At 40.3% G+C, this 14,118-nt stretch overlaps 1 protein-coding gene across 5 annotated transcripts in view; it reads left to right on the top strand.

Annotated features, from left to right (window-relative positions):
- Positions 1-14,118, top strand: part of PARD3B (par-3 family cell polarity regulator beta) — a 433,237-nt gene that overhangs the window by 178,974 nt on the left and 240,145 nt on the right. For all 5 annotated transcript variants that reach the window (XM_075430672.1, XM_075430673.1, XM_075430677.1 and 2 more), the window contains exon 5: positions 7,728-7,819. In XM_075430672.1, coding sequence (XP_075286787.1) covers positions 7,728-7,819 — 92 coding nt within the window. The remainder of the gene's footprint in view (positions 1-7,727; positions 7,820-14,118) is intronic.

Here is a 14,118-nt window from a genome sequence, read left to right on the forward strand (position 1 = left end):
GGATTTTTTTTTTTTTTTTTTTTTTTTTTTGGCTCAGTGTTAGATATTTTTTCCATCTGAGGACTCTAGGAGAGTTTCATGACCAAAATGATACGTAACAATTCTGATCTCCAGGCCTAAAATAATCCTTGCTGCTCTTAAAAACAGAGAACTTACTGCTTGTGTAGAACTTTAAGAAACAGAGCATTGCTGGTTCCATGCAGAGAACACTCAGCAGCTGGATTTTTGAATGGTTGAGACTGGAAATAGATTGGGAATAGGTAGAGCAGGAAGGATTAGGGAGAACATTTTGAAGGTTGGTATTGGCAAGGTGTGTTTTACACGTAGAGGTTGAACATTTCCAGGAGAGCTCCGTGGGTGTTGAGATGAGGAACTGGCTGGTGTAGCTTGTGTCCCTGAAGAACTAAGGCTTCTCTGGTTTCAATTCCTGCTGACTCCTGTGCTCACTGGGAGCTGTATTTGGTATTAACAATGTCTTGCCCACATGGAACGCAGGGGCTTCAAGGTGCCTGCTGACTGTGGACCAGTGGTAATTAGGAGGGCAGAAGACATTGCCTCCCTTGTGTAACCCCTTGAGCTACTCTTCCCTCCGGCTTCTCAGTGTGAGAGCACCTTGTTTACCATTGAGAATTTGCCCTTGTATTCTTCTGAGGGAAGTTGTTGACCACTGGACTAAGGCATAAGTGATAATTTTGAAAATATATGTGTGTGCGTAAGATGTTCCTGTCCCTCTTTTCATGGTGATACTGAGTACTTCAGTTGAATGAGCTATGCATGTGAGACAGTTGCTCCTAGGCTGCTTCAGTGCCAAGTCGCCCAGAGTAGTTGGGCCTGCCGAGGAGGTTTCAGCCAGCTTGGTTTTTGCATTGGACAACACAGGGCATGTATCCAGCAGTACAGTTTAGCTGTGATGATAACCCTCAGCAAAGAGATGTTAGCGAACAATTTGGGGGAATTATCTCTTATTCCAGACTGACTCCCAGGAGAGTGTCTGTTTACGCGCTTGTTTTAAAATATCTTTTTAAGTACTAAGACCATGGCTCACTACAATAGTCAAGAAATTCCTTGGTAGTTGAGAGGGGAAATCATTGCTGTTGTGGTTCCTGAAACTGTCATGTAATTGCTAAAAGCCATACTATATTATGGCATTTCTTTGTGCTGTGCTAATTAAACATGAATCCACTTGCATATTATTAAAAATATTTTAAGATGTACAGCTATTCTTATGTTGAAAAAATCTTCTACCAGTCCAGTAGAATTCATTTCAATTGACAACATTGAAAGAAGCTGTATGATTCTTACTTTTGTATTTGTTGCCTGCCTAAAAATCATCTTTAGCAAGTGATTAACTGCATTTGTAGATACTGCACAATTGCATCAATTATCCATTTCAAATGAATTTCATTCTGAATAGTTGAGAGGATGATGTAGTTTAATCAGTAAGTAAAATGGAAGTATTATAAGCTGTTTAAAAATACTTATCACGTTTTATGGAGGCAGAGTGATTTAAATCGAGCAGACTGCTGGAAAAGTAAGAAACATGCAGTAAAAAACACTAATATTTTTTCGTTCAGTTTAGCAGCGTTTTATTACCTTGCTTTGTATTGGTTTCCATCATTTGATATATTGAAGATAGTTATACTGGGTGGATGTTAGAGGGTTAGGAATTTTTGAATTGAGATAAATCGGTTGTGGTTATAAATATGCTTGTTTTAAGTGTGACAGCTTGCATGTTTGTTTATCAGCGTCTTCTTTTTCAGATAAGCACTGTAATGTTTAAGAGCATACTGAGCAGCTTGGTTTCTATTACGGATTGGTTTTAAAAGGGTGTTTGATAGTATGCTTAGTGTAATGAAATTAGAAGGAAAAAATTGATATTATATGTTACAATAAAATTAAGCTGGACTGTTGAGGTGTTAACGTGTGCTTTTGCAATACTAAACCTTTCTTACATACGTTTCAGGAGGTGGATTTGTGTGTCAAGTAAAGGTGTGTGAGAAGGAAGATAGTCTGGTATTAGCTTGGTAATGAAAGGTTAGCGATGCTGATGAAATGCAGATATTGACACCAACTTTGTTTTAATCTAATATTTGAATGACTTCGAATTTTGTGTAACTAATTGAAAGTTGATATTTTACAATGTGAAATGTTTAATCTGTTCAGAGCCTCTGATTTTAATGCTTTTCTCCAGCAACAATTTTTTTTTCTTCCACAAAGATTTTTCAAGAACAGGTTTCTGGTAACTGGTGACTTGTTAGGTATTTCACTTGTCAGCGTGTTCCCTGGCCTTGAGATACCTTGACTGTACGTTATAAGTAATAAAGATAAAATAACCGTTTTCTTAATGTAGGGTTTTAGGGCCACAGCTTTGATTAGGCCCATTGTGGATTTAAGGCCAAATAGGGGAATCTAGGTACTGATTTTAAGTTTAAAACATTTTTAAAACTTGTAGTTTGCTGCGTTCTTCTTTTTACAGTCCAAGGGTGGCAGGAGTATCATAATGAAGGGCATTGGTGATTGTGGTGGAATGATGTTTCTTAGGCGTTTCAGAAGTGCACACGCGCACACACAACCTATGTTTTGTCCCAGCAGACCAAAGTGAGCCTTGGAGAAGTCTTTCTGAGGCACAGTCGTGTCCAGTTGGCCAGAACTTGAAAACAGCTCTGTATCTTAACTGCTGAACGTTACATCAATATGTGTATAACTTCAGTTCAAATGGGTTATCGTATTTTAAACTGTGCTTGGTTACATTATTACTGAATGAAAAATAGTCTTTATGTGTGTTCCTTGAGCTATGTGGTCTTGGGGATCTTCTTCTGTATGCAGTGTCAGCTGTTGCATTTGTTGCTGTAACTAAAGGTAAACACCTTTACTTTGTAACACAGACTAATTGGTTTGGGAATATTTATGAAAGTGCTGATTTTTAAAGCTAAAAATAGTGCTATGGCTTTTTAAACTCATTCTGGCTGTCAGAAATGCTCACATGATCCTGAAAGTGTTGCTAAAAATGTTCAGTTTTTAAAGATGGTAATTAAAATTGTCTGTTGTGAGAGCACTAGATGAGACATTTCCTGCGTTTGTAAACTGAGCATCCCTTTCACCCTCCGGTTTCCTTGCATCTGACTGTTTGTTATGTTGGTAGGATCTGAACTCCCACTGAACCTTCTTGGAAGAAGGTTTACTGTTGGCCAAGTAGGGAGAGCAAGCTCTGCGGCCTGCCACCCTGCTCCGTGACCTTCTGCTTTAGGGTTTGGATGCTTTTCCTTTGTTTTAAAAAGCTGATGCCCTCAGGGAATACAATACTGTAAACTGGAACTTCAGACATACATTTTCACTTTTATCTTCATCGTTAAAAGAAAGTTTCAGATAAAAGTACTTTCCCTTGGGTATACCAGACAGTTTCAGTCCTAATTTGAGTAGATACCATGTGTATTTCTTATTAATAGATCTTACTTATTCCCTTCAAGTTTATTGTTAGTGTTTCATGACCAGTTTATACTCCAAATGTACCCTGCACTCAGGATTCTCTCCAGTTGTTTCTGTAGACTTCCTGGTATCTAAATTTACCTAGTTCTGCGAGTTGTCTCATGTTGGTTATTTTTTAATAAGAATTTTTTTCCAGGTGGAAGATGATATTTTTTTTTGCTACACAGATTTTCTGAAAGTGATATATTTGCAATTTTATACTACCTGCAAGCTTACTTATTGTCTTAAGAATAGTTTTCTGAGCCTACCAGGGAGAATTGAGGTGATTTAGGGCCCCTTTATAGCAACTGGTGGCCTGTGAATGTTTCTAAAGCTAGGTGGCCACTCTTGGGTGAACATGCGATATTTTGCTGCAGAAGAACCTCAAAAGATTTCCTTTTAGCTAAAATGTAATGCAGAACTCCGCTATAACCAGAGTTTGGTTAGAAAAAAGATCTGATGCAGGTTTTTTAAGATACAAAAATCCAGGTTTTCTGTGTTGCAATGATAGTGAGAAAACGGAGCAATGGGGCTGGTCAGTAGCCTGGCTGTCAGGGCAGCCGTCTGCCATGTTAGCTGCTCAGGGCTGCACCCTTTGTTTGAAATAAAAACAGTTGGTTTGACCATTTTCGGTCAATTCTGTCTCTCCCTCTCTTTTTCTAGCCAGAAAGTGATTCTATCATGTCTCTGTCCAAAACTACCACTGTTGCTTTTTCCCCCCCAGACATTTTTTGGTTTTTATGAAGTGATCATTTTCAAAAATAAAAGAAAAAAATTGAGAATGTCTTATATTCCCTAACCTCAGTAAGACCCATTCCAGCAGATTTGTGGTTGGAGCCAATATATGTCCATGCTGACTGTTGAATTGAGAAGGCTGTGCATGTTCACAAAATAGAAGACATTACTGCTATGTACTCTGTCACTCTTTCTGCTGTTATATATACACATTTACCTAATTTCAGAGCTGTCGCATAATGAATATGAGACTCTTTCTAGCATTTGGGTTACAGTTGTTGCAGAGGGCTGTTATTTAATAGAATCCTTCTTTTCTGCTTCAGTCCTAATGTGAAGAATGTGCTTTTTTTGCAGCACCAAGAAAACTTGCCTAATTCAAATTATCCCTATGTAAATAAATTTTTAAAACTTCCACTGTTCTTAGATGCATATGCTTTCTTGGCATTTGTTTTTACCACGCCATGTTGCATTTTATTCCTATTTCTTAAGTGAAAACTGCAGTTCTCTCATTGTCACTGTAGATCTGTTACACTGTCAACTGAATTTGAGTCAAGTTTTGGGAGTCATGTCATTAATTCTGCTACTGTTGAAAAAGTGATAGTCTTTAAAATATGAGCAAGATATTGAGAATTTTTGTGTGTATTGGATCATTGTCTTCTAGTAGTGTCTCGCGGTCATTGTTGGTTTGCTGTCATTCTGCTGGTTGGGCGGGAGATGAGCTGTTTAAATTTTCTGAGCTTCTAATGAAATGCTGAAGTATGAAAGGAATTTGTCTGTTTGTAGTGATTCTTACATGACTGGAGCTCTAGTGTCATTCTCGGAGAGCTCAATTATAATTTCAGTGTTATGATTCATGCTTCCTTGATCAGTTAAGACTTTAAATATATCTGGCTTTGTGTTTACTGACTTGAGCGTGTGATAATCTGTGATATGTGTGAGCACTGTATGCCTTCAAATCAAAACAGGCAGTGGTGTGCAGGATGAGGGCTGTGACACTGAACTTCCCCCTGGGGCATTTCAGTCCAGCTCAGGAGAGGGTAACTTTAGTGGCTTTTACCCTTAAATTAAAAAAAAAAAAAAAAAAAAAAAAGAAAAGGGCAAGCTGTAATTGCTGTCTCAGACGCCAAACTTCATCCTTTAATTCCTCACAGAAGTTCTATCTTGTGGAATGATGAAAATGTGGAACTATCAAGCACCTCATGAGGCTGGACCACTGTTTTCTGGCATAAGAATGAATGTGCCTTGAAGCATTTGTGACGTGTTTTTTAAACCTGTTCTTGAAGACCTCTGTTGAAGGTCCGATACCCCTAATATGTATAATAACCCCGTTACCCACATTGAAGAGACTTTTTGCTGGCCTGGTCTTTAGCAGAAAAGAAAGCTGTTGATTGCCATCTTTTTGTAAGAACCTCTTACTTGTCTTGGAGTGCAACTGTGTGCTTACCGGTGTTGTGCTGTCTAATTCTAAATCTAATTCCCAGTACGAGATTAGACTTGTTGAGCAAAAAATGGTTCCGTGTGGTTTAAAAATCTGTTAATCCGTCAGCAGAAGCATGAGACTGAGTTCTGAACATCAGTATTTGTCAATAGTGTGAAATCTTGTTTCCCAAGGAAGTGGAGATGGAGGACAAGTACAAACGTAACTTCACTACAGCAAGAGTAACGGTAACCAAAAGCCCAGAAATAGAGAAATAACTTAGCTTATGCAGACTTGTGTAGACTGCAAGCGAGGCTTTAAATAGCAAAACAGTTCTGAGGCGTGAGTAGCAAGTTCGCTGTCATGCACTGAGCAGCACTGTGTTGCAGCCAGTGTCTGGAAGAAAAGAGTCTAGTTAATTCACAACCCAAAATCTGCTCGTGGCTTGACTGTTTTCAGCCTTCAAAGAAGAGGAGCCATTGTAGCACCAGTGTTTTCAGTGGTTAGCTTTGTTGGGAGCGTTATTGTTAAGGGGTTTGCTTGCTGCTGGCATCTGTTGCTACCAAGGCGCTATCTTTTTTCAACATATGAAGGCTGCATGTCAGATTTCTGTTGCTAACACACTGCTTGAGGTCGAGTTCCTGCTTTATGAGGTTAGTATGGAATATGCTTCATATGACAAGAATTGCTCCTTGACGTGTGGTTCCACTGTGAAAAGTGATTGGAAGAAATGGCATATACTCAATACACTGTTTTAAAAATAGTTCTTCCATTAGTGACAGAGGTTTGCTTTCAGTGAGCTATGCTGGTCTTGCAGTGGAAGTCAAGTCTGTTGGCTTGTGCTCTGATTAACACGCAAAGACAATCGCTGCCAGTATTATAGGTGCAAAAGCAATATCTGAACCAAAAGGGAATCCAGCTTGATTTATGTTCCAAGGCTTTGCTTGCAAGCCTGGTCCTGATTCTTTTTTAAAATGCAAAGCAACCCACTCTTGCCCCCAACTCTCTTGATACTTATAAACTGAAAATAAATTCTACAAATCTTTGAAGGACTGAAAACACCAAACCTTTAAAGCCAGCTTTCTGAGTAGAGCCATCTTTTGAGAGAAATTGAAAGTTTTAATATAGAGTGTAGAGCTCTTATTGAAAACTAAATTACCTATCTAGTTGGCTTTGGTCTTTGGAATGAATTTATAACATTGCTGCCTTTTGCCTTGAGACAGCTTGATATGGCAAGTATATACACTGGAAAACTGTACCACTGCAGCAACAAAAAGTAGTGATTAACTTTAGACTTTATCTAGTTAAGATCAAGCTCTGAATTGGATTCTCTTAGTGTGTTGACAGCTGAAGATTTATGTATTCCAGCTCTATTCCTGTTGCAGAGTTGGCAGAAGTGACCTCTCCAAAGAAGGTCTTTGTTACGAATTTTGCTCTGTTTACGTTATTGCCGTAAGGGTCACAATGAAGTACAGTACATTAAAGCTAATATATCACCTGCTGACAGTGGTCTTATCTCATTGGTACCTCTTTCCCTCTCCCAGTGTGGAAAAAATGCAAACACTAAGAGTCTAAGGATCACAAAAAGCAAGTTGAATAGTAGTTTTCAAGAGTTTTAGTGTTAATGTCACTTCCATTTGTGCACTGTATTTTTGTGTGTGGCCAAATGATTACATAATTTCGTATTCTGTGATAGTACTGTGAAAATATGGCTTTACCAGATGAATGCTACAAAGGGATAGAGAGAGCAGAAAAAAAGCCATTGGGTTTATCGATGGTCTGTGGAGTCCATGGTGAGAAAGGAGGTGGCTCAGTCTGGGAAAGAGCGACGTTCAGGTTAGATGGACAGACAAGGACGCAGTACCATGAGCATCTCCAGTGGAAGCATGGTGGGACTCTGGTGTGAGGAGCAGGACTTTAGATTCCCTCCTGTTTCTCTGAATGCTGTGTCATGTATGCTGCATACAGAACAGGTCTTTCAATCCTTTCTCTCAGTGAGATGGTGTGTTTTCTCTTCCAAATATTCACTCAAAACTATAAATACAGCCATTTTTTCTGTATGCATGAATATGTATGTAGTTTCAAAATGTGCTTTCAAATCTTTCAACAGGGTGCTTCCCAGATACCCTTTCAGGATGGGGAGATGAACCTCGCTGAACCCACAGAACTGTTGTTGGCTCAGAGAGCCCGGCTCCCTGTCAGGTAGGAACATCATCTGTTCGGTGCCGAGTCAAGTGTGCTTTATCAACATGCAAGACAAGACTGACTTCTCATTCCAGCTGCACCTGTGAATCTGCGTTGTGCTCATCATCACCATGATCTCTTCCTTCTTGTCCCTTTCCCATCCTAAAAATGCACTCAATTCACATACTGAAACACATATTTGCACGACAGTCTTTTACCCTCGTTAATGAATATGATTTTGTTGTGGTGTTTGTAGTATAAGGCTAAGGGAGAAATATACAACTATATATATGTATATACAACTCAGTGCTCAGTCCTGCAAGTGTTTAATGTCTGAAGATAGAGGATGTTCATAGAATCATAGAATCATAGAAAGTTTTGGGTCCGAAGGGACCCCTAGAGGTCATCTAGTCCAGCCCCCCCGCAGCGAGCAGGGACACCACTAACTAGATCAGGTTGCTCAGAGCCCTGTCCAACCTGGTCTTGAATGTTTCCAGGGATGGGGCCTCCACTACCTCTCTGGGCAACCCGTTCCAGTGTTTCACAGCCCTCATTGTAAAGAATTTCTTCCTTATATCCAGCCTAAACCTACCCTGTTTTAGTTTAAAACCATTACCCCTCATCCTGTCACTGCTGTCTCTACTAAAAAGATTGTCCCCATCTTTCCTATGGGCTCCCTTTAAGTACTGAAAGGCTGCAATCAGGTCTCCCCGCAGCCTTCTCTTCTCCAGGCTGAACAAGCCCAACTCTCTCAGCCTGTCCTCACAGGAGAGGTGCTCCAGCCCTCGGATCATTTTTGTAGCCCTCCTTTGGACCCGCTCCAACAGTTCCACGTCCTTCTTGTGCTGAGGGCTCCAGAGCTGGACGGAGGACTCCAGGTGAGGTCTCACCAGAGCAGAGTAGAGGGACAGAATCACCTCTCTCGACCTGCTGGCCACGCTTCTCTTGATGCAGCCCAGGACACGGTTGGCCCTCTGGGCTGCCAGCGCACATTGCCGGCTCATGTCCAGCCTTTCGTCTATCAGTACCCCCAAGTCCCTCTCAGCAGGGCTGCTCTCGATCCTTTCATTCCCCAGCCTGTATTGATACTAGGGATTACCCCGACCCAGGTGTAGGACCTTGCACTTGGCTGTGTTGAACCTCATGAGGTTCACACAGGCCCACCTCTCCAGCTTGTCCAGGTCCCTCTGGATGGCATCTCGTCCTTCTGGTGTCTCAACTGTACCACTCAGCTTGGTGTCATCTGCAAACTTGCTGAGGGTACACTCGATGTCGCTGTCCGTGTCATTGATGAATATATTGAACAGCACCGGTCCCAGTATGGACCCCTGAGGGACTCCACTCGTCACTGGTCTCCATCTGGACATTGAGCCGTTGAGCACTACCCTTTGGCTGCGACCATCCAACCAATTACTTATCCACCGAATAGTCCACCCATCAAATCCGTATCTCTCCAATTTAGAGAGAAGGATGTTGTGGGGGACCGTGTCAAAGGCTTTACGAGAATCAAGATAGATGACATCCATTGATTTTCCCTTGTCCACTCTTGTTGTTACACCATCATAGAAAGCCACTAGGTTGTTCTTAGGTAGTATATTATATCTCAATAAATAACCAGTCAGCAGAACCATACAATCCTTAAAAGATCTTTTTCAGTTAAAATGTAACCTGTGTTTTTTACTGGTGAGGTTATTACTTTGCGTCTCCTGTAGCAGATTTTATATTGGTAAATGTCAAAAATTAATTTTTTTTTATTTTGATGATAGCAAATAATAATTTGCCAGAATTTTGCAGCTTAGTGTTTTTTTGTCAAAACAGCATAAAATAATAACCATTAAATAAACAGTATCTGCATGTCTTAATCTTAGAGGACTTATCCTCACAAACGCCTAAGAAAAACCGAGTGTTAATATTCCCATTTTACCTACATGGGGTCTGGGAGAGAGACATGAAGTTACATACCCAAAGCCTCTGAGGAAGCTGGCAAGAGCAGGGCCTCTAACCTTGGTGGTCTTCTGGTCCATGCCAGGATTTTGGTAGAAGGACCACCTTTCCTTTTAGATGATTTCAAAAGTTAGTCTTTTCCACACAAGAGAGTTAATTTCTTAGTTTTTCTTGTTATTTGAGTCATAGTTTCATTTATTTTATGGGAGACTTTCATCTTGGTAAGGATGTGCTTTTCACCTCGTCAGTCTGTCTGCGTTTTTCTTCCCTCCTGGAGGCTGCCTTGTCGCCTAGTTTGTATGCCATTTTTGTAGTTTCTTCTCTTGCCTCTGGTACTGATACATATTTTTAGAATGGTCTCATTGTGAAAAGGAATTGGAGTGTTGTTCCAGCTTTCTCTGCACCTGCTAGACCTCTGAGTTACACACTAACTGATTACTGTTCATCATGCAGGTATAGAACTTAGTCAGTTTAGTTGCTAATGCTTATTTTCTCTTTGTGGAATATTGCTAAAGACTTCTACAGCTTGTTTCACCTGAGGTAATTATTATGCATCACCAAATATATGCACTCATTTGTCTCTTCATCCGTTAATTTGTGGTGGGGATTAATCAAGCTGTGTGCATGCTATGCTCATATTTACTGTTGTCCTTATGCTTTTACTAGGGTGTTTTAGATCATCTAGGTCCTCTTAGGAATTTTCTGAGAGCATGTTACTGTTTATCAAGTTAAGCAAGTCATTGCTTGTATTTGGGATTCTTCAGAAGAAGGTTGTGATGTTCATTTGCTTTTGATCTTCATAACCTGATTTTGGTGGCCATTGGAAGCTTTGACAATGAGAAAGACCTCTGTGCTACTTTTCAGAAGTATTCCATTTTCTGAAATGGCCAGGTCTTCTCTGGCATGTTTTAAAACGGTCAATAATAAGCATAGATTTCTGTAGATCTCTTAAGATTTTTGTTGATTTCTGCAAACCGTCTTGGCAGAGGAATATGGAAGGAAAAGTGATAAAGAATATAGACTGGGGCCCACTCGCAGAATCACAGAATGGTAGGGGTTGGAAGGGACCTCTGTGGGTCATCTAGTCCAAACCAACTGCCAAAGCAGGGTCACCTACAGCAGACTGCACAGGACCTCATCCAGGCGGGTCTTGAATATCTCCAGAGAAGGAAACTCCACAACCTCCCTGGGCAGCCTGTTCCAGTGCTCCGTCACCCTCAGGGTGAAGAAGTTCTTCCTCATGTTCAGATGGAACTTCCTATGCTTCCGTTTGTGCCCATTGCCCCTTGTCCTGTCGCTGGGCACCACTGAAAATAGCCTGGCCCCATCCTCCTGACACCAACCCTTGAGATATTTACAAGCATTTATAAGGTCCCCTCGCAGCCTTCTCTACTCCAGGCTAAACAAGCCCAGCTCCCTCAGCCTCTCCTCATAGGAAAGGTGCTCCAGTCCCCTCACCATCCTCGTAGCCCTCCGCTGGACTCTCTCCAGTAGCTCCTCATCCTACTTGAACTGGGGAGCCCAGAACTGGACACAGTACTCCAGATGAGGCCTCACTAGGGCAGAGTAGAGGGGCAGGAGAACCTCCCTCGACCTGCTGGCCACACTCCTCCTAATGCACCCCAGAATGCCATTGGCCTTCTTGGCAACTAGGGCACACTGCTGGCTCATGGTCAACCTGTCGTCCACCAGCACCCCCAGGTCCCTCTCCACAGAGCTGCTCTCCAGCAGGTCCGCCCCGAGCTTGTACTGGTGCATGGGCTGGGGTTATTCCTCCCCCGGTGCAGGACCCTACACTTGCCCTTGTTGAACTTCAGCAAGTTCCTCTCTGCCCAACTTTCCGGCCTGTCCAGGTCACGCTGAATGGCAGCACAGCCTGCTGGTGTATCCACCACTCCTCCCAGCTTTGTGTCATCAGCAAACTTGCTGAGGGTGCACTCTAACTCTTCATCCAGGTCATTGATGAAGAAGTTGAATAAGACTGGGATGTCACTCAATGCCTGAGCATTGAAGTGTTGAACAAACAGGGAGCAGGGGGAAAGCTGACCAGAACAAGGTATTCCCAAGAAGCTTTCTACATTGTAATTTTTTTTGAGATAAAATCAGTTGTCTTAATCTGTGTTGAGATTGATATATTAAGGAGAAACATTGGGCAGGGGGTGGAAGAGAGAGAGGAACAGTGTTTCTGTAAATGCAGAGTCCCAGCAGAATAATTGTACCAAAATATACCTTGCTTGTTCTTCCTGTGTCTTGAGGAGATTTTTTTTTAAAACTGTGTTTTGCCTGCAAGTTTTGAGATGGGTAGTATGAGGTTTTTTTCTCAAAATTGTGAATTATATTCAAGTATTTGTAATATATTCCAATTTCTTCAAACAGTGAACTTAATGGGAATTCAGAATGCATTATTTTGTTGAGTAAAGCTAGCTGGTATATCTGTGAAATTCACTGGAATTTCAAAGTCAATTTAAATTTTAAGGCAATGAGTTTGGTTCTTGTATGGCTTTTCTTAAAAGTGAAGAGGTTTTTTTTTAAACTGTTTTTACGTAAGTTTTTTCATTAGGAGTAATAGGTTTACAGAAGGAAAATGAGTCGCTAGAGACTATCTATCTTACTGGTATCTTAATTTGATTGAATATGAGAAAAGAAGGTTTTATTAATAAATTAGTATTAAATAAGAGAACTATTTTTTCTACAAGTAGTAAGACTAGCATCTTAATATCTGATTTGAGTCCTTTACACTGTTCTTTCTGAAAGAAAGTATTATTTATAACACTTACATATACACTTACATATATATTCATTTGTGCAGGAATCTTGTTATAGTTCAAAGTATAGTTCAAAGATGTTAAGGCCATGAAGGACCACTAAGTCATAACACCTTAAGCCTTTATTTAAATAAGCCATGTTAAGTGATGTTAATGAAGCTATGATTTCAGCCTAATTGTGAGCTACTCCATGCTATGGAAGGAAGAGGAGAACCACTAGTGTACCTGCTGCTTTCACTAGAAATTATTCTTTCCTGTCACTGAGTTTAGTAATCATTATGACCTATAGCACTTAAGCAAAATAGGAGCTAGTCATCTAAGAAAATTATGTGAGCCTTCTCATCAGAGCACCAACCTACTGGAGGTCAGTGTTCCTTCTCTAACTGCAGCCAATAATCGGTATTTCAGAGGGAAGCAGAAAAAAAAGAATACCATAATTAGTATTTTATGATCGTGAAGCCTTGTCAGTTGAAGTCTTCAGACTTGGCTTGTTTTACACTTCTCACTCAAGTAGGAAAACTGTTCCATTTGAATAAAATCAGTTCACTTAAGTAGGTAAAATTAGTTACACATTGAGTAAATAAAATGAAAGGCAGTGTGGAGGGTTTTTAGCTCCTCTATTCAGAAGCTAATAGGAGGGAAGTTTCCTTGCCTGGATTCTCTTGAAACATTTCGCTGTAAAAGTACTGGGAAACTTTTCAGGACTGTATCCCTCAGGAGTCTGAAAATTTTTATTTGACCTTTTTAGAGCTGGACTTTGCTAGGAGAGAGACTTGAAACATTGGGTTGTTTGCACATTTTTGGATGGAATAAAGACAGGACTAATGGTAATCCTCTTGTGATTTCTGAAGGTGGATTTTTATTTTGGATTTGCTAGTAAAAATGGCATTCAGAATAAGGTAAGCCAAGCTATTGCCATCCGTGTGTAAAATTTGGTATTCTTCCTTGCTTCCCTTCATGTTGTGGACTAGGATTGAAAGATTTTTAAAGTAACAGCAGAGTCTTGATACTCCACAGAAGTCAGGCAGAAATTTGTCACAACATTTAACATTAAATGCCTTAGCACACTATACATAGTAATATTGTTTTTGAAAACCTTGCTTTTCTTAGAAAAAATGACTGTGTTGAGGAACAGTAAACATGAATCTGCTTGGAAGTGGATGTTTAGCTTAATAGCAGTGGATTAGTTGGAACTCAAAGGGTAATTTATGCATAGATAATTCATTATGTGTTTTCATTATGTTCTGTTTTGCTGTCTTCCCACTTCTTTCTAGCAGAGGTCAGGGTCAGTTCCTTGGTTTAAGCACTGTAGATACATAATTAAAGCGTAACTGCAGCGTTTTTCCTTCTCTGTATTTTACTTTTTTTTTTTAACCTTTTGTGTGTCTCATTAGTCTAACAACACAGAAGTGGAACAACTTGATTTAAAGAAAAAAAAGACACAAAAACCTGGTGCCTGCAGGCTGTCTGGTTTCTCTCTAAACCTTTAGACAGCTTATCTCATGAGAACTAACTAATATTCACGGGTAAAAAAGTCTGGATTACAGTACGATCTTTACTAGGTTAATGCATTTTAGTTAGGAGAAGGTGTCTGGTTACCTTTTCAAA

This window comes from Opisthocomus hoazin, chromosome 9 (assembly GCF_030867145.1).
Source record: "Opisthocomus hoazin isolate bOpiHoa1 chromosome 9, bOpiHoa1.hap1, whole genome shotgun sequence".
NCBI classification, from domain to species: domain Eukaryota; kingdom Metazoa; phylum Chordata; class Aves; order Opisthocomiformes; family Opisthocomidae; genus Opisthocomus; species Opisthocomus hoazin.